The sequence below is a fragment of the Archocentrus centrarchus genome, chromosome 14 (assembly GCF_007364275.1).
Source record: "Archocentrus centrarchus isolate MPI-CPG fArcCen1 chromosome 14, fArcCen1, whole genome shotgun sequence".
In the NCBI taxonomy this organism is placed as follows: domain Eukaryota; kingdom Metazoa; phylum Chordata; class Actinopteri; order Cichliformes; family Cichlidae; genus Archocentrus; species Archocentrus centrarchus.
The window spans coordinates 4,638,678-4,653,039 of NC_044359.1; the positions used below are offsets into that span (position 1 = coordinate 4,638,678).

Genomic DNA, 14,362 nt, shown 5'->3' on the forward strand with positions numbered 1-14,362 from the left:
CTCTGAGCCACTTATAAGCAAATCACTTCTCCACCGCTGGAGGAAGTTGGTCTACGTTTTTAGTATCAACCTTTTTTATTTAAATAATTTTAAATAAAAGGAAATTAATTCCTCACTGAAGAAAACGACATAAAAGCCTTTTTCTCCCAGAATAATCTGTCGGCTCCCCTCTGACCCGTGAGCGCCGGCGTTTCTGTCACAGTAACCTTTGAATGAGGAGACATGAGGTCACAAGAGTTTTTACACAGACGGTTTTATTAGCCTGAACAGATCAGCTGAGACCGCTCCAAACCAACAACCACCACAGAGGACGTTAGTGCCAACAGACAATAACAGCATCTAGACAGACACACACACACACACACACCAAGTTACCGTTTCTCTCTATATATTAATATATACACTGCATGTACACACACTCGACGGTGCAGTGACGTTCTCAGGGAGGCAAAAGTGACGCAGCAAAACAGATTTACACAAGAGCCAGCGCTGAAGTTTCAGAGGTGAAGTTTCAGAGGTGAAGCAGGGCGCCTCCTGCTGTTCGAACCCAATTCACTGCAGAGGCCGTTTGGTGCGTTTGAGCAGAAAGAGACTTCCACCTTAACGAGTCTGCTCTTTTGTTCTAACGGTTAAGTAAAGGCTCCTACTCCCAGCAGAGCGACTGTAAGAAGCATGAAGTAAGGCAGGGCTCTCTACTTATTAATGACAGCAGGTGTGAGGTGACATTTTCCTCTGAGTCACATCTTCAAAAAACAAAAAACGTACAGGAAAAGGCTGCGAGGTAAAGATGGGGTTTGTCTCTCTCATTTCGGGGATGTTCTGGGAGTAAACAGGAGTCTGGCTGTGCAGCTAACCACCTCTCATACACACAAACACACACACACACACGCCTCCAGCTGACCAAGGTTTAAGCGTTGCTCAGGGCGTCCACACCTGGCAGGACTTTACCTGAGGACACAAAGAGAGAAATGCTCAGTCATAAGTCAGTGATAAAGACAGTGGTTTCTACTCTGCGAGTGAACACGGTGCCACCCACCCTCCAGCAGCTCCAGGCTGGCTCCGCCTCCTGTGCTGACATGGCTGACTTTGTCTTCTGTGTTCCACTTGGCGCAGCATGTAGCCGTGTCACCCCCACCTGGACAAACACACCATACATGCATGATTTAAGGCTACAAACACCATTAAATGAGCATTTTGCTTGATCTGTGCACGAGCCACAGAGTCTATGCACTTTAATTTATGGTTTTGACATTAAACAGTCCCATCGTTTAATCTCCCTGATCTGAGTCTACGCTGAGCCTTAGCAGGGAGCACAGAACAGCCATCCTGCTGCTCCGGCACTCCTGCACCACCTCTTTGTGTACGAGACTTTCTACCATTTGCTTCTAAATAACTCAGATTTGGACCAACTGCACATGTGCTCCTATATCTGATTTGTTTGCAATGCAAACAGTAAGATCACACCTCGTTATATAACAGAGAGAGAAGAGAAACGAGTGCAGCGAGGAGAACCTAAATCTGTCCATCAGGTTCTTCAGTTTCAGTGTAGCTGGTGGTGAAAACCTTTGGGATGCACCCTGAGGCTTTATGCTTTGACTGCAACTGGGTCAGCAGTTATAAAATGAACACTTTAGTATCCAGCCATGAAACTAGTGATTAAGACCCTAAACTCATCAGGAAAGTGTTTACAGGTCACTGAATCCCAAAGGGTGTTTCTCTCAGACTTCATATAACCACAGAAGCCAGAACCAGCGTGCTCCTAACAGGCAAATAAAAGCTCCCCGTTCGGCTCCCCTTTCTTACCGATGATTGTGATGCAGCCAGATTTGGTCACCTCGACCACTTTGTCCATCAGGTTCTTCGTCCCTTTGGCAAAGTTGTCCCACTCAAACACGCCGACCGGACCATTCCACACGATCTGCTTGGCCCTGCCGACCGCCTCCGCGTAGGCTTTGGAGCTCTCCGGCCCACAGTCCAGACCCTGCAGAGAAGAGAGGATATGAAAAGGTATGAGGACAGGAAAGGGAAACAGGATCCTGCTGAAAAGAAGGGGCGGAGGGGAAAAAAAACACTTTCTGGGATTTATTAAGCCAGATTAAATAAGTCTTCCTCTCACCATCCAGCCAGCAGGGATGCCAGCAGCAACGGTTGCAGTGCCGGTCGCGGCCTTTTCATCAAACTTGTCAGCAGTGACGAAGTCGACGGGCAGCGTGATCTTGACCTTGTTCTTCTCAGCTTTGGCCATCAGGTCTTTGACGATGCCAGCGCCCTCCTCATCGTACAGGGAGGTACCGATCTGAGGAGGAGGAAAGATTTGATATCTTATACAAAACCAGGTGGAAAAGACATCAAAATTTATGTTCTGCTTATATACAAACAAGTAAATGAGAGCAACAAACCATCTTTCAGTAGACAGAAATGTGAGAGATGTGGGTTAATGAACGCTGGTGTTCAAACATTCATGAATGACTTAAATCTAATCCATGAACTAACAATCTAAATGTGACCACTGACAAAAGAATGAGGAGACCAGTCAGCTCACTTCTGTTACCAAAGACTTTATTGAGCCATGCTGATAACTTTGTTTTCCTTCTCTACAGGAAATTTCTGATTCCGCCACAAAAACAATGGAGCCGTTTGCTGAACGGTGCCAACGGGAATGACGAAAAACGTTGCAAAATAAACTTCCTTCTTGCTCTGTGATTTCTAAGATCCTGAATCTAAACCCTGACCGCGTATGACTGAGGTAACAATTTTACAGCTGCAGCTTAAGCTGCTGTTTGCATTGTGGTCAAACCACCAAGTGAAGTCACAGCGAGCTGCCCGGCTGTTTGTAGAGCTTCGGTCCCTTTCACCATCTGTCTCCTTACACCTCTGCTCACACTCACTTGCCCCATAGTTTGAATAGGAGCAGTAAAGAAGCGCAACAGATTTTTCAATGCTGTCTCATTTCACATTTACTAACCTTTATTTAACCAGTAAGTGAACACTCGAGATTAGGAATCTCTTTTTGCAGGAATGTCAGGGGCCCAGATAGCGCTGGTTTGTGGTGGATGGTCATTTCATAAACTGGGCAAATAAAACCAGGAGGACGAACCTGAATAAAACCCTTTTGTCCAGAAGTCAAATTTAGGTCATGGACGTGATTTTCAGCAAAAACCATTTCATCACTGAAAGTTTGACTGAGCTCCACAGAGAGGGGACCTCACGAAGCATCTGGATCTGAACACCAAGGTTCAAACATGAACAAAAACAGAGCTACTTTCGAGACTCAAAAAGAGGGAAAAATGAAGCTGGTGTCACTGTTCTGCAATTGTTAACAAGTAAACAGCAAAACCTGCACAGCTAAACCCAGTGAGCCACAGAGCAGCTGACCTCGATCAGGCGCAGCCATCTAGGTTATTTTCTGCAGTAATTTTCTGACTGCTTTGGTGACACACGCTCTTCCTCACCTCCATGTTGTTGAGGACTTTGAGGAAGGTGAAAGCCATGCCGCCGCCGATGATCATCTCGTCGACCTTATCCAACATGTTGTTGATCAGCTGGATCTTATCTTTCACCTTCGCTCTGAAACACAGAGGCAGAACACGTCAGGACCGATGAGCACGTGCAGAGCGACAAACAGTTTCACTCATCTGTACACGCAGCACCAAACTTTATTTTTGGTTATCAAGATGTCAAAGCTGGATTTCATCAATTAACCAAAATGAGATATTTGGGCCTTCAGTGATGCTTTAGATTTACTCCTCAAGTGTAGCAGACTGCTGAGTATTTTACTGCGGTGCAACACATCTGGCCAGTTCAATGCATGCTAATGCACAGGCCCGTGGACCACTGAGATGGTTCAGATAAGTCTTTGATTATAGGAAGATTAGGCACTGAAGAATTCCCAGTATTCACTGGGAATTCAACCCCCAACCTGCTCCTAACTGTATACTTGTGACTGGCTCTCTGGTTCATTTATGCTTCATGCAGGACTTTGATGGCTGCTGTAGTCTTTGCATGTTCCTCTTGTTTGCGTCACACTAAGCTGATCTTTACTAGTCTGAAGCCTTGTAGCAGCACATTACTCCTCCATTTTTGTTAAACCATGGCTGACAGGCTCTTAGTACCGTACTGCGTCTACCACAGAAAAACTAAAGGCAAGAAACGGCTTCATAAACCCTTTTGTTTTTATAATTAACGACTGCTCCAATATTTGAAAAATTACCTTATTTTATTAGAATATCATTTCTGGTTATTATATGATCAAATAGCTTACTGATTAAAATGCAATAAGATTAAATTTATCCATCTCATTTAGAATCACCAATCAACCTAACCCCACTAACTGCATGTCTCTGGGCTGCGGGGAGGAAGTTGGAAGTACCCGGAGAGAACCCGCCCCGCAGAGGCGCGGAGAGGGGTCCCAGACAGATGATGGATTTGAACCCGGGACCTTCTTGCTGTGAAGCAACAGTGCTAACCACCATACCTCCCCAGAATAAATGTAAATAGTAAAAAAATAAATATGGTGATGTCTTGATACATCACCAATACAAATACACTTTGTCACCTGACTAGCACCTCTGTACTGTTAACCTCTAGTCTGGACTGATGATACTGTGACAACTTGAGTTTTAAACCCCCACCTTGCAGTATTAAAAACATACAACAGGAGACTGCAGACTGTGGTTCATGGGTCAGTGGCAGCCCTTCAATAATGAGCTCAGACCGATGTGTACCTGGCTAATTTAATTTTTTAAACGCCACGGTCAAAGTTAAAAATTGTATAAATACTGATTTTCAGGTTGAACCGTTTCTGATCAGTTATTGATGGAAAACAAGTTTGCTTGGGTTCATTAGATGGCGGTGAAGCGGATTAACCACATCTGCCTCAGTGGCTAATCAATACATGCCAGCAGTCAGTGTCCTCCATTTATTAACTTTGAGGTTACTGGCTGCAGCGGCAAGTAACTGTTGCACAATGCACTCAGGATAAAATGGACTCTGAAACAAGGCCACATCCGGCCTAAAGCAGACTAAACAAGAGGATTAGAAAACCAGCAGCAGCACAGAGATAAACCTACAGGCTGCTGCCATCTCATGGTGCATTCAGAGGCTGTTGGTCAATTCATTATTCCTGAAAAGCAGCTCTTTTATTCTCATTGTATAGAAGTAGTTATGCACCCCCAATAAAAAAATTTTTTTTAAAAAGCTGCTACAGTAGCATCATGAAATAGTTGGACTTTCCTGTATTTATACCAAGTGTAATAGACAGTGAAGATCCAATAAAATGTCAGCTGGTGTGACCTTGTGCAAATTTTCAAGAGCACCTGGCTGCAGGCGAGAGGGCACCGCCATACCTCAACTCCACAGCGGAAGTCACATGACCTTCATAGCAGAAGTGGGTCTTCGTCGTGTGTTTATTCCACATGGTGTAGCCGGTGGATACAGTTCTACATTAAGAGTTCATTTACAGTTTGAGGTCCCATTTTGTTGGTTTTTCAGTAACAGCAACGATGCTCCTGAGTCACTTTGACCTGGGGCAAATTTTAATTTCAGAAACCAGAACCAGAAACCGTGAGTCTTTTTTTGCCTTTGTGCTTCTTATCCCTCTAGTTTTTGAGCAGTAATAATACATTTAATTTAGAAAGCACTTTATAAAAGTTGGATGTAGCTCTTTGATTTTTTTTAAAAGGTAAAACAACAAAGTTTTATTGTATGCACTAAGCATGGATCTATAACTTTAGTATACAGTTTTACTGTTAAAAGAAAATGAAGTAAATCAGTGTCTGTTTCAGTTTCTTATTTGTAAACGTGTTTCATTTTTTTGCCTTAAAGTTTGTCATTAAAAATATTTTAAGTGATAAAAATCTGAATATAAAAATGTTTTTTTTAATTCAGAAACCTGCAGATGTTATAGCTACATGTCACGATCTGGTTATTGTAGACATTTATCATCACAGTAACAATGTTACAAACATCAGCAGCTGGAAACACTGATAAAAACATTAGAAATACAGACGCTGGTTTGATGCTGCACACTAACATACGTGCATTATTTAACATTTTTAATTATCAGAGAAAGTTACGTTATTTTTGGTGCCTCCCAGTATATGTTAGTGCATATTTGAACGTGTGAATGAGACGCATTCACTTAAAAAACTTTGTAGAAAGGCGCTTTCTGAAGTTCAGTCCGTTCACTTGTATTAATTCACAGCGCTGATCTGCCACATCCAATATGGCGGACGCGCTGATGTATCACAGTAACAAGCCGACGCGCTCAATGCGGCGTCTACGTATATCTGTCTATGGCTGCACGTCCTCTCTGATAGGACGTACTCCGGAAATTTCCCGTGATAAACTCAAAGACCAACTTCTGCTACGGAGGTCTGGAATGGAGGTGAGGTATGGCAGCGCCCTCTTGCCTGTAACCAGGTCCCTCTCCAAATTTTTGAGACAATTTAAAAAATAAATAAAAATAATTATTGGTAATTTCACTACTTTCATTAGCTGCCATGTCAGAAAACTGGTTACTTTAGCAGTTCTTGATTCATAAACACCAGCTGCACTTTTACTTCTGTGCACATTGAGAGAATAAATAATCAGACAACTTCAGGAACGTGCCAAAGGTACATTTTGAGCTTATCTCTGCCTGCTCACTGAGCCTTGAACAAAGCACCACAGACCACATAATGAGCTTTGACTATTCTTAGATGGACACTTTAAAGAGAGGCTGCCCTGTGATGCTTCCTAAACCAAAAGGAGAATAAAAATAATGCTGAAAATAGACACTTAAAAATCAGAACTAAAGAGTATGCATGGTTTTTATATCGATCACCAGCCAACAAACTTCAAACTTCATTTGTTGAGATAAGACGTTCTCACCCTCCGAGGATCGCCAGGAAGGGCCTCTGAGGTTTTTCCAGAGCCATGGCGAAGTAGTCAAGCTCCTTCTTCATGAGGAATCCAGCCGCCTTCTGAGGCAGATTCACTCCCACCATGGAGCTAAGAGTGAGAAGCATGACGTTACAAACTACCATCTGCTTTGAGAGCTGATGTCACCCAGTAATCATTGCTGTATCCAGCCAACCTGCCGCCTCCTCACCTGTGGGCTCTGTGAGCCGTGCCAAAAGCATCGTTGATGTAAACGTCTCCCAGTTTGGACAGAGATGCTCTGAAGGAGTCGGTCTGCTCCTGGGTGGCCTTTGTCTGGAGACAAGATCAACAGCTTTTTTTTTTTTTAAATGCAAAGAGCTCAGTTATTACAAAGACTTCATTCGTTTCATTTTAATAAGGTTGGTCTAAATTCAGGCACTCATTTAAATGCTGTGGGCAGCTGCTGTACGGGTGTCATTAATAATTGTTGCCATTTTTTTGATTTCTGTTTTTGCTTCCTGTTCTTATTTATTACTTGCGCAATTCGATACCTGTTCTCATTCACATGCTGCTGTGAATAAAGGGAGAGCTGTCAAACAGAATTTTGTTGCATGGAAATGTCCAATGACAGAATTCCCATTTCTACTATCCAGAACCCCCCCCGTGTTTTGGCTCTAAACCAGTTCTACTGCCAAGCTTAATTCTGTTTTCTAATTCTGCCAAAAAAAACAAAAGAACCCAAGTATGATCTGGATGTTGTCAATATGAGCTCATTTTATTCAGTCAGTACATTGTGGGTCAAGTTTCTGCTGAACCTTAACAATGAAAGGTCACAACTGTGAGACTGTGGGGCAGAATAAAGGTCAGAGTTCTTCAGGGTCGACCGAACGCCAGAGTCCAGCTCACTTCTCTCTTCAATCCACAGACCACATTTCAGGCTTAAAACTTTTACATCTGCATTTGTTTTTCCTCCAAAAGCAGAAACTTCAGACAAACCATTTGCAGTTTTTGCCAGATGATCAGTTTCAGATCAGCTCTGGGCTGTTTGAGCTGAACGACGAGCTGTTTCAGCTCTCAGGGCGACTCCAAACTGAAATAACCCTGATGATCCTTGGGTAAAAATCAGTGGAGTGCACATTTAAGTGAGCAAGTGAGATCATTTCAGCTCTGACACTGAGAAATGTTTGTATAATGAACTAAGTAAAAAGAGCCTGGAGTGATACAGTACAGCAGTAACCAACCAGCATACCAAGGAGGCCTCACAGGACAGGAAAAGCCCACCGACCTTCAAGATAAATGTCAGCAGGTCAAGAGTGCCGTCTGCCACAGGTCGGCCCGACACTCATGTCAAACAGTGTCTGAGGACAGTCCAGAGTCCATTAGACCATCTGTGTCTCAGCATAAAGGAGGAGATTATGATGTGCAGCCAGGCTGGAAGTCCAGCAATGATCTGCCTGCAGCGAGTAAAAGTTCTGACAACAAGCCGACAAACGGAGGTGCAGAGTGGCTAAAACAGAAACAAGCATGTTTCTGATGTAACTAAAGTTAAGAAATCACCTCAAAAGGACACTAACCTGACCTACCCACAATTCCAGCTCTATGGATGGTGTTTTCAGACAATTCAGACATGCTCTCTGCTCCTCTTTTGACAGTTTTTCTTGGAAGATAAAGACTTTATCCAAGAGTTTGGAAATTCCTTTGTTACAGCAAACTAATAACACAATCATATACATCTCAAAACACAAATATCTTAAAATGAAAGCTCATTCATTCCTGCCATTACTGACAGGTGTAGCTTTTCTAAAAACCCTGAATGCAACAGGTGCTACACGTTTAGTCACATTTTGGAACACCGAGTATGTTTATCCTACAAACATCATAATGAGGTTAACAGTGTGCTACAAGACAGAACTGTGAGGCCAGATAGTGATGCAGCAATTTCAGCAGCTACAGCAGGGACACCGCAGCTGGAGCGACTTTTCCTCCATGTGACTGAGCAAAGGAAATTCTGCTGGACCGACCAAACAAAAAGGCCATATTTCTGCTTTAGATTGTCTCTTTGTCCTCTGCACATTTACAGACTGTTAAAAATAACAAAAACACAGGGTTGGGTCAAATTATTATTTTTTTTTACAATTCTGGCTTCCAATGATGATAAAATGATTGTGCCACATTCCCATTTTGCACTGATGCATCTTTGCAGCAGTGTCCTTTTGCTCTTCCCTCTTCTCTTCCCTCTCCTTTTTGCTCTTCTAAAAGCTCAAACACAAAGTACTGACTGTTCAAGCACTGAAAGGCTGGGCTCCTTTTACCGAGGACGTCAGGCGTTAGAGACGGGAGTGACGACACACCGGAGTTGGAAAAATAAGCGATGTTTTGCTCCTTAGCAAGGCAGCACCATCACAGCGAATCACAAATACACACAAACAGTGGCAGTACACATTACAAGTTCTACAGTTTTGCGAAGGTGTACGTGAACTGCTGACATCTCTGATTGTGAAGTCGGGGTTGGTGCGGCTTCTCCGACTTTGAGTGGGAAGTTCAACTTCAGGGAGAGGTCCGGCTGAAAATTCCAACCTGAAACTTGGGATTTCTGACATCCTACTTCAAAAGGGAACACAGCAAGTCGCAAGACAACAAGCAGAGTCAAACGCCGTCGCCCAAGTTAAATCACTTCAACTTCAGTGAAAAATTCACTTCATAACGTGTCCTGAAAACCCATCAGGTGGGATTCTCCTGAAACTTTACTGTGCCAGCTACAAACTTGATGACTACATTATTTTTTTTGGTAGGGCAGAAGCCAAAACCAAACCTAATGCTGCCAATGCTGACCGAAAGTTTCAGCCAACCACCATCAACAAGCAAACTGTTGGAGACTCACCTTGTTCCCAGAGGGGTCCTTGCCTTTGCCCTCCTCTGCGACGTGGAAGCGGAGGTTCTCCAGCAGGATGACGGATCCGGGGGCAGGGTCAGCACAGGCAGCTTCCACCTCGGGGCCCACACAGTCCTTCAGGAAGGTGACGTCCCTGCAGAGTCGGTAAGTGTGATTGTGAATGATTATTAGACCAAGTTCTGCTTTGCCAACAGTAATCAAAAATGGTGTTATTGTCTTCCTTACTGATGTCTGAATATTTCAGATGTCAGATTTAAACACGTCACCTCTTTCCTTGTTAAGAGGTTTGGAATAAATGCCACTTATTCGGCCCATCATCTCACCTCCCCAGCAGGGTCTTGAGCTCTGCAACGACGGGCTCCAGGGAGTATTTCTCAGGCATGACGTTTCCATCAGGGCGGCCCAGATGACTCATCAGCACCACAGACTTGGCTCCGTGGTCCAGGCAGTGCTGGATGCTGGGGATGGCAGCCTTGATCCTGAAAGGCAACACAAGAGTGCACAGTAGGGTTTAGAAAACGAGAAAAGAATCCATGTACAGATTCTCTATAGAATTAAAACATGGAGAGAACAACAATGCCTGATTTTCATTCCCCAGTGAGGCTCTTAGTGAATCTAAATCTGACACCCCTGTTCTAGACATCCTATCCATTTAACTCTGTGATAACAGACGAAAAGATTCAGAATAAGACGGGCGTTACCTCTGGTTGTTTGTGATCGTCTTGTCCTTCATTGGAACATTGAAGTCGACTCTGAAAGAGGAAAGATTGCAAACAGATTACACACTCAATGCTCAGCTGAAGTTTGTTATACTTTTCACATAAGAGAATAAATTAGGATCCAAGTAAATTTCAGTAGCAGCCAGTGTACAGGTGGCTCTTTGACATCCAGGTGTCAAATATGTTGCAACCACACAGCCTTTAGGTTACAAGCAAAAACTGTATATAAAAGATGGATTAAGCGACTGTGACATCACCTAGTGGTAAGTGGACGCTCACATTGGTGTGAGGTCATTGATAAGGTGACCACATGCCTAAATCATCCTCTGATTTATTTTCTTTGACTAGTGGGGACAATAATTTTAAATAAATAAATAAAGACTTTAAACTTGCCAATGAGACCATCAGGAAAGCATTTAAAAAAAGTCTTTAACCACAAATTTCTATACAACCAGGCTTCTTTTTACCAAAATGCCAGTTTAAGGCACTTTCACAGTGCCTTTGCTTTTTGAGCCAGGAGTTGATGTCTGTCTTTCAAATACAGTCTATGGCAGGAAGGGCACCAGGGGGGAACCAGGGGGGCTTGTGCTGGAAAACCTGCATTTATTTGCTCATGCATAATATTGACATTTATCAAATTCCCAGAACAGGGAAAAAAAAATGCATAGACTTCTGTTTAGTAAGGTAACAGACTCACTGCTTTAACTGCATGCAGACCTCCTCCAAAAGCCCATTTTGAGCCAGCTGCCAGTGCACAGAAGTACGCTGGCACCTCATGAGACCATGCTGTGAGCCTCGTACTACAGCCAGTTATACAGCCACCTCCCCTTCCCCTCCATCTGAGGACCCAATGCACTGAGACGCGCGATCAGCCTGCACACACTCAGCACCTGCCGTCATTGTCACAGCAATCCACTGTCTTAGCCTGAAAGCCATCAGTCAGCAATTCAGGGGCTCAACAGGAGATCTTGCGCACGGGCACCACTCATCCAACAGCTGCAGTAGTTTTCCACCTGTTGCTCAAGTGCAGATGTTCACATGGTTCACAAGGTGCTCAACAGGCAGAAATAAGCTTGTCGGGAGTTCAAACTTGATGTGTGACGTTTACAGACAGCTTAGCTGCAGCATAGCAGTAATTTTCATTAAGAATTATAACTATAAAACTACATATATAAAACATCACTACTGGTTTTTGCCTTAGTTGGTGAAACCTCAGATTACAAGCAGAGGAAATTGCAGCTTGTAAATTGCAAATATGGTCAAAGACACCCTGGTTAGGCAACTGCAAACTCAGACCACAAACGACAAACGCATGGAAAACACAATCTTCCTCCTTTCATGGCTCTTGTAATTTTCTTGCTGCTACCTACTGAGATTAACTGTATAGTTTAATCAGTTTCCTGGACATTTATAAGAGTGAAGAAATACAACTACTACTACACAAAACCAAAAACACACACTTTATCTAGCCACTGCAACCTTAACACTGGCATGTTTCATGTTGCTGCAGGAGGCTACATGATAGAGGAAGCAGGCTGCAGGTCTCTGCTGAGCACATTTCTGTCAGGCACTTCAGGTCTCTACAGCAACTTGCAGCCCTCCCTCTTTTCGATTCAGGACCAGCGTTCTTTGGTAAGACAACAGACTCATAGCCTCCATCTGAAGCTGGAAAAACCCACCAACACGTGTCATGCCAGGACAGGCCCTGGGTGTGATTTGAGGTGTCGGACTGTCTTAAAGCAGCACGCCATTTCCTCACATTTAGAGTAGCTCGACATGAGGTGAATTCTGACCTTTTAGCACAGAGCAGTATGGGTGAACCTTGACCTAAGCCACCTGGTGTTGCATCATCAAACTGAGCAAACCAGCATGGCCCTCTGACATTTCCACACACGGTGTCAGTTTCAAGAGTGCCTGCAAGCTCACTTGAGTGGGCTGCAGAAATATCAAGTGAATGAATGGCAAATAATTCTTATTAAATGATAAAAGATGTGTCCAGCTGGGAAGCGGAGCATCTTTTCTGCCACGAATTTCACTTGAAGACAGGAAGGGATTAAAAACCAACTAGACCTCATTGCCATTGACTTTAGGTTTGTTCCTGTTAAAGAGGCTCGCCCAAATAGAAACGTGATTAGTGCGGCTGAGACAGCCAGCTTTTTAATCAAGTTACATTCTTGTATAGTTCGTTTTTCAAGCAATTGAAGTGTTTATGTGCTAGCTTTCATCTCCATATGAAGATGTCTCCTGGTGAGGTCTGCATCGCCACGTTGAAACTCTCAGTTGGGCCCAAGCTGAAATCTGAAGACTTCACTAAGAGTCACCAACACGTTTCAGATTTTTAACTGACAAATTCATACATAATAACGCGCAGAGCGTCGTAAGAATCTAAAACTTAGTCAGGATATAAAGGGCAGGGTGGTCGCAGGGACTGAGTCAGATGCGGGCGGTTGCATCCATGCAGCATCTCCCCACAGGCACGTAACATGAACGGAATACGTGACAACCGACCAGTTCACTTCCTGTCGTCTGTCCGTTAGTCTAAACCGACTCAGACCATCAGCCATCACTTTAGTGCCCTCACATCACCGTGTGAGCACCAAACTGTTTGTCGCCACAGGAAGGACGTACGCGACATTTTGAGGAAAAAAATCCAATAATTTCATTTCCGATTAGCCACGATGATACCAGCAGATGCTAACAGCTAAGCGATAACTAACGCTCACCTCATAATGACCCGCTTCCCATTGACGTCCACCTTATCCAGGGTGAGCTTGTTAGACAGAGACATGTTGCTGAGTGTAGCTGGTTCTTTGGTGCACCTTCCTTTGCTGGGTCTCCTCCGCCTCCTTCGGCTGTTTGCTGGTTAGCTACAGAATGACAGCGATGACCTTAGCGCAGCGGAGGAAGAGCACGGCGGGGCGGGGCAAAGGCCACATTCCCAACTGCTGATTGGACAATGCGCCAGAAGAGCGTCCAAGCTGATTGGATTGGTTTGCTGCCTTTCTTCTGATGTATGCTGATAACTCCATCAGCTGAATTCATTGAAAACGAGGATAAAGCCTATGCAAAACTAAACACATAAAGAACAAATAAAATTAGGATAATAATAATATTTAGGAAAATGTAATATACATAATGTCAAAATTGTGAGTATTATTATTGTTATTACTTTGAGTCTCATGATATAAAAAAAGCATGTCAGTAAATTTAAGAAAAAGCTTTATCTGAAGGAATCTCAGGTAATGTCTCTTTTTAAATACATTAATTAACCTTTTATGTAACGTACACAAATCCTTGGATGAAGACATTATATGCTGTTATATAGTTAGCTGAAATGAAATGTTAAACTGAAATATAAATTGTTAAATAAAAACAATAAAAAGAAGAAGGTTCTATAATGTTTTAACTTGACAAGGCCAAGGCCTGTTAAATTCTAATTAGTGTTCATGGTTCACTATAACTGGTAGTTTCTCTTTGCCAGCATAAAAAGGATTTGTTTGACAGCACTCATTGGCTTGACCAATACTCACAGTGGGAAAGTCCAAGGAACTCAGTGAAGATCTAAGAAGTGTAGATTTACACAAGTTGCCAAGGTCTTTCTGAACCATTTCTAAACAACTGCAGATTCCAAGATCATCAGTTTAAACAATTTTACATAAGTACAAGTTATTTGTCAGGGTCTGGAATGAGACCCAGACTGTCACCCTCAGATGAGAGGAAAATGGTTAGATTGTTCAGGAATAACTCAGGAACCACCAAGGCTCAAGCTTGCCATGAACTAAACTGCAGGAACACCAGCATCGCTGTCCACAGTGAAGCCAGTTTTACATCACCGTGGACTGAGAGGGTGCTGACCAAGAAAGAAGCTCCTGCTCCAAAACTGACCCCT

General features: G+C 43.4%; 1 protein-coding gene across 1 annotated transcript; it reads right to left on the reverse strand.

Moving 5' to 3' along the window:
• Positions 1-235: 235 nt before the first annotated feature.
• Positions 236-13,394, reverse strand: pgk1 (phosphoglycerate kinase 1). Its single transcript, XM_030746155.1, has 11 exons — positions 13,197-13,394; positions 10,456-10,506; positions 10,078-10,233; positions 9,743-9,887; positions 7,091-7,194; positions 6,871-6,990; positions 3,453-3,567; positions 2,117-2,296; positions 1,804-1,981; positions 1,037-1,135; positions 236-948 (listed from the first exon to the last, which is right to left on the reverse strand). The coding sequence occupies exons 1-11, from the start codon at positions 13,259-13,261 to the stop codon at positions 908-910; spliced, it is 1,254 nt and encodes a 417-aa protein (XP_030602015.1). The 5' UTR covers positions 13,262-13,394; the 3' UTR covers positions 236-907.
• Between the last annotated feature and the right edge of the window lie 968 nt (positions 13,395-14,362).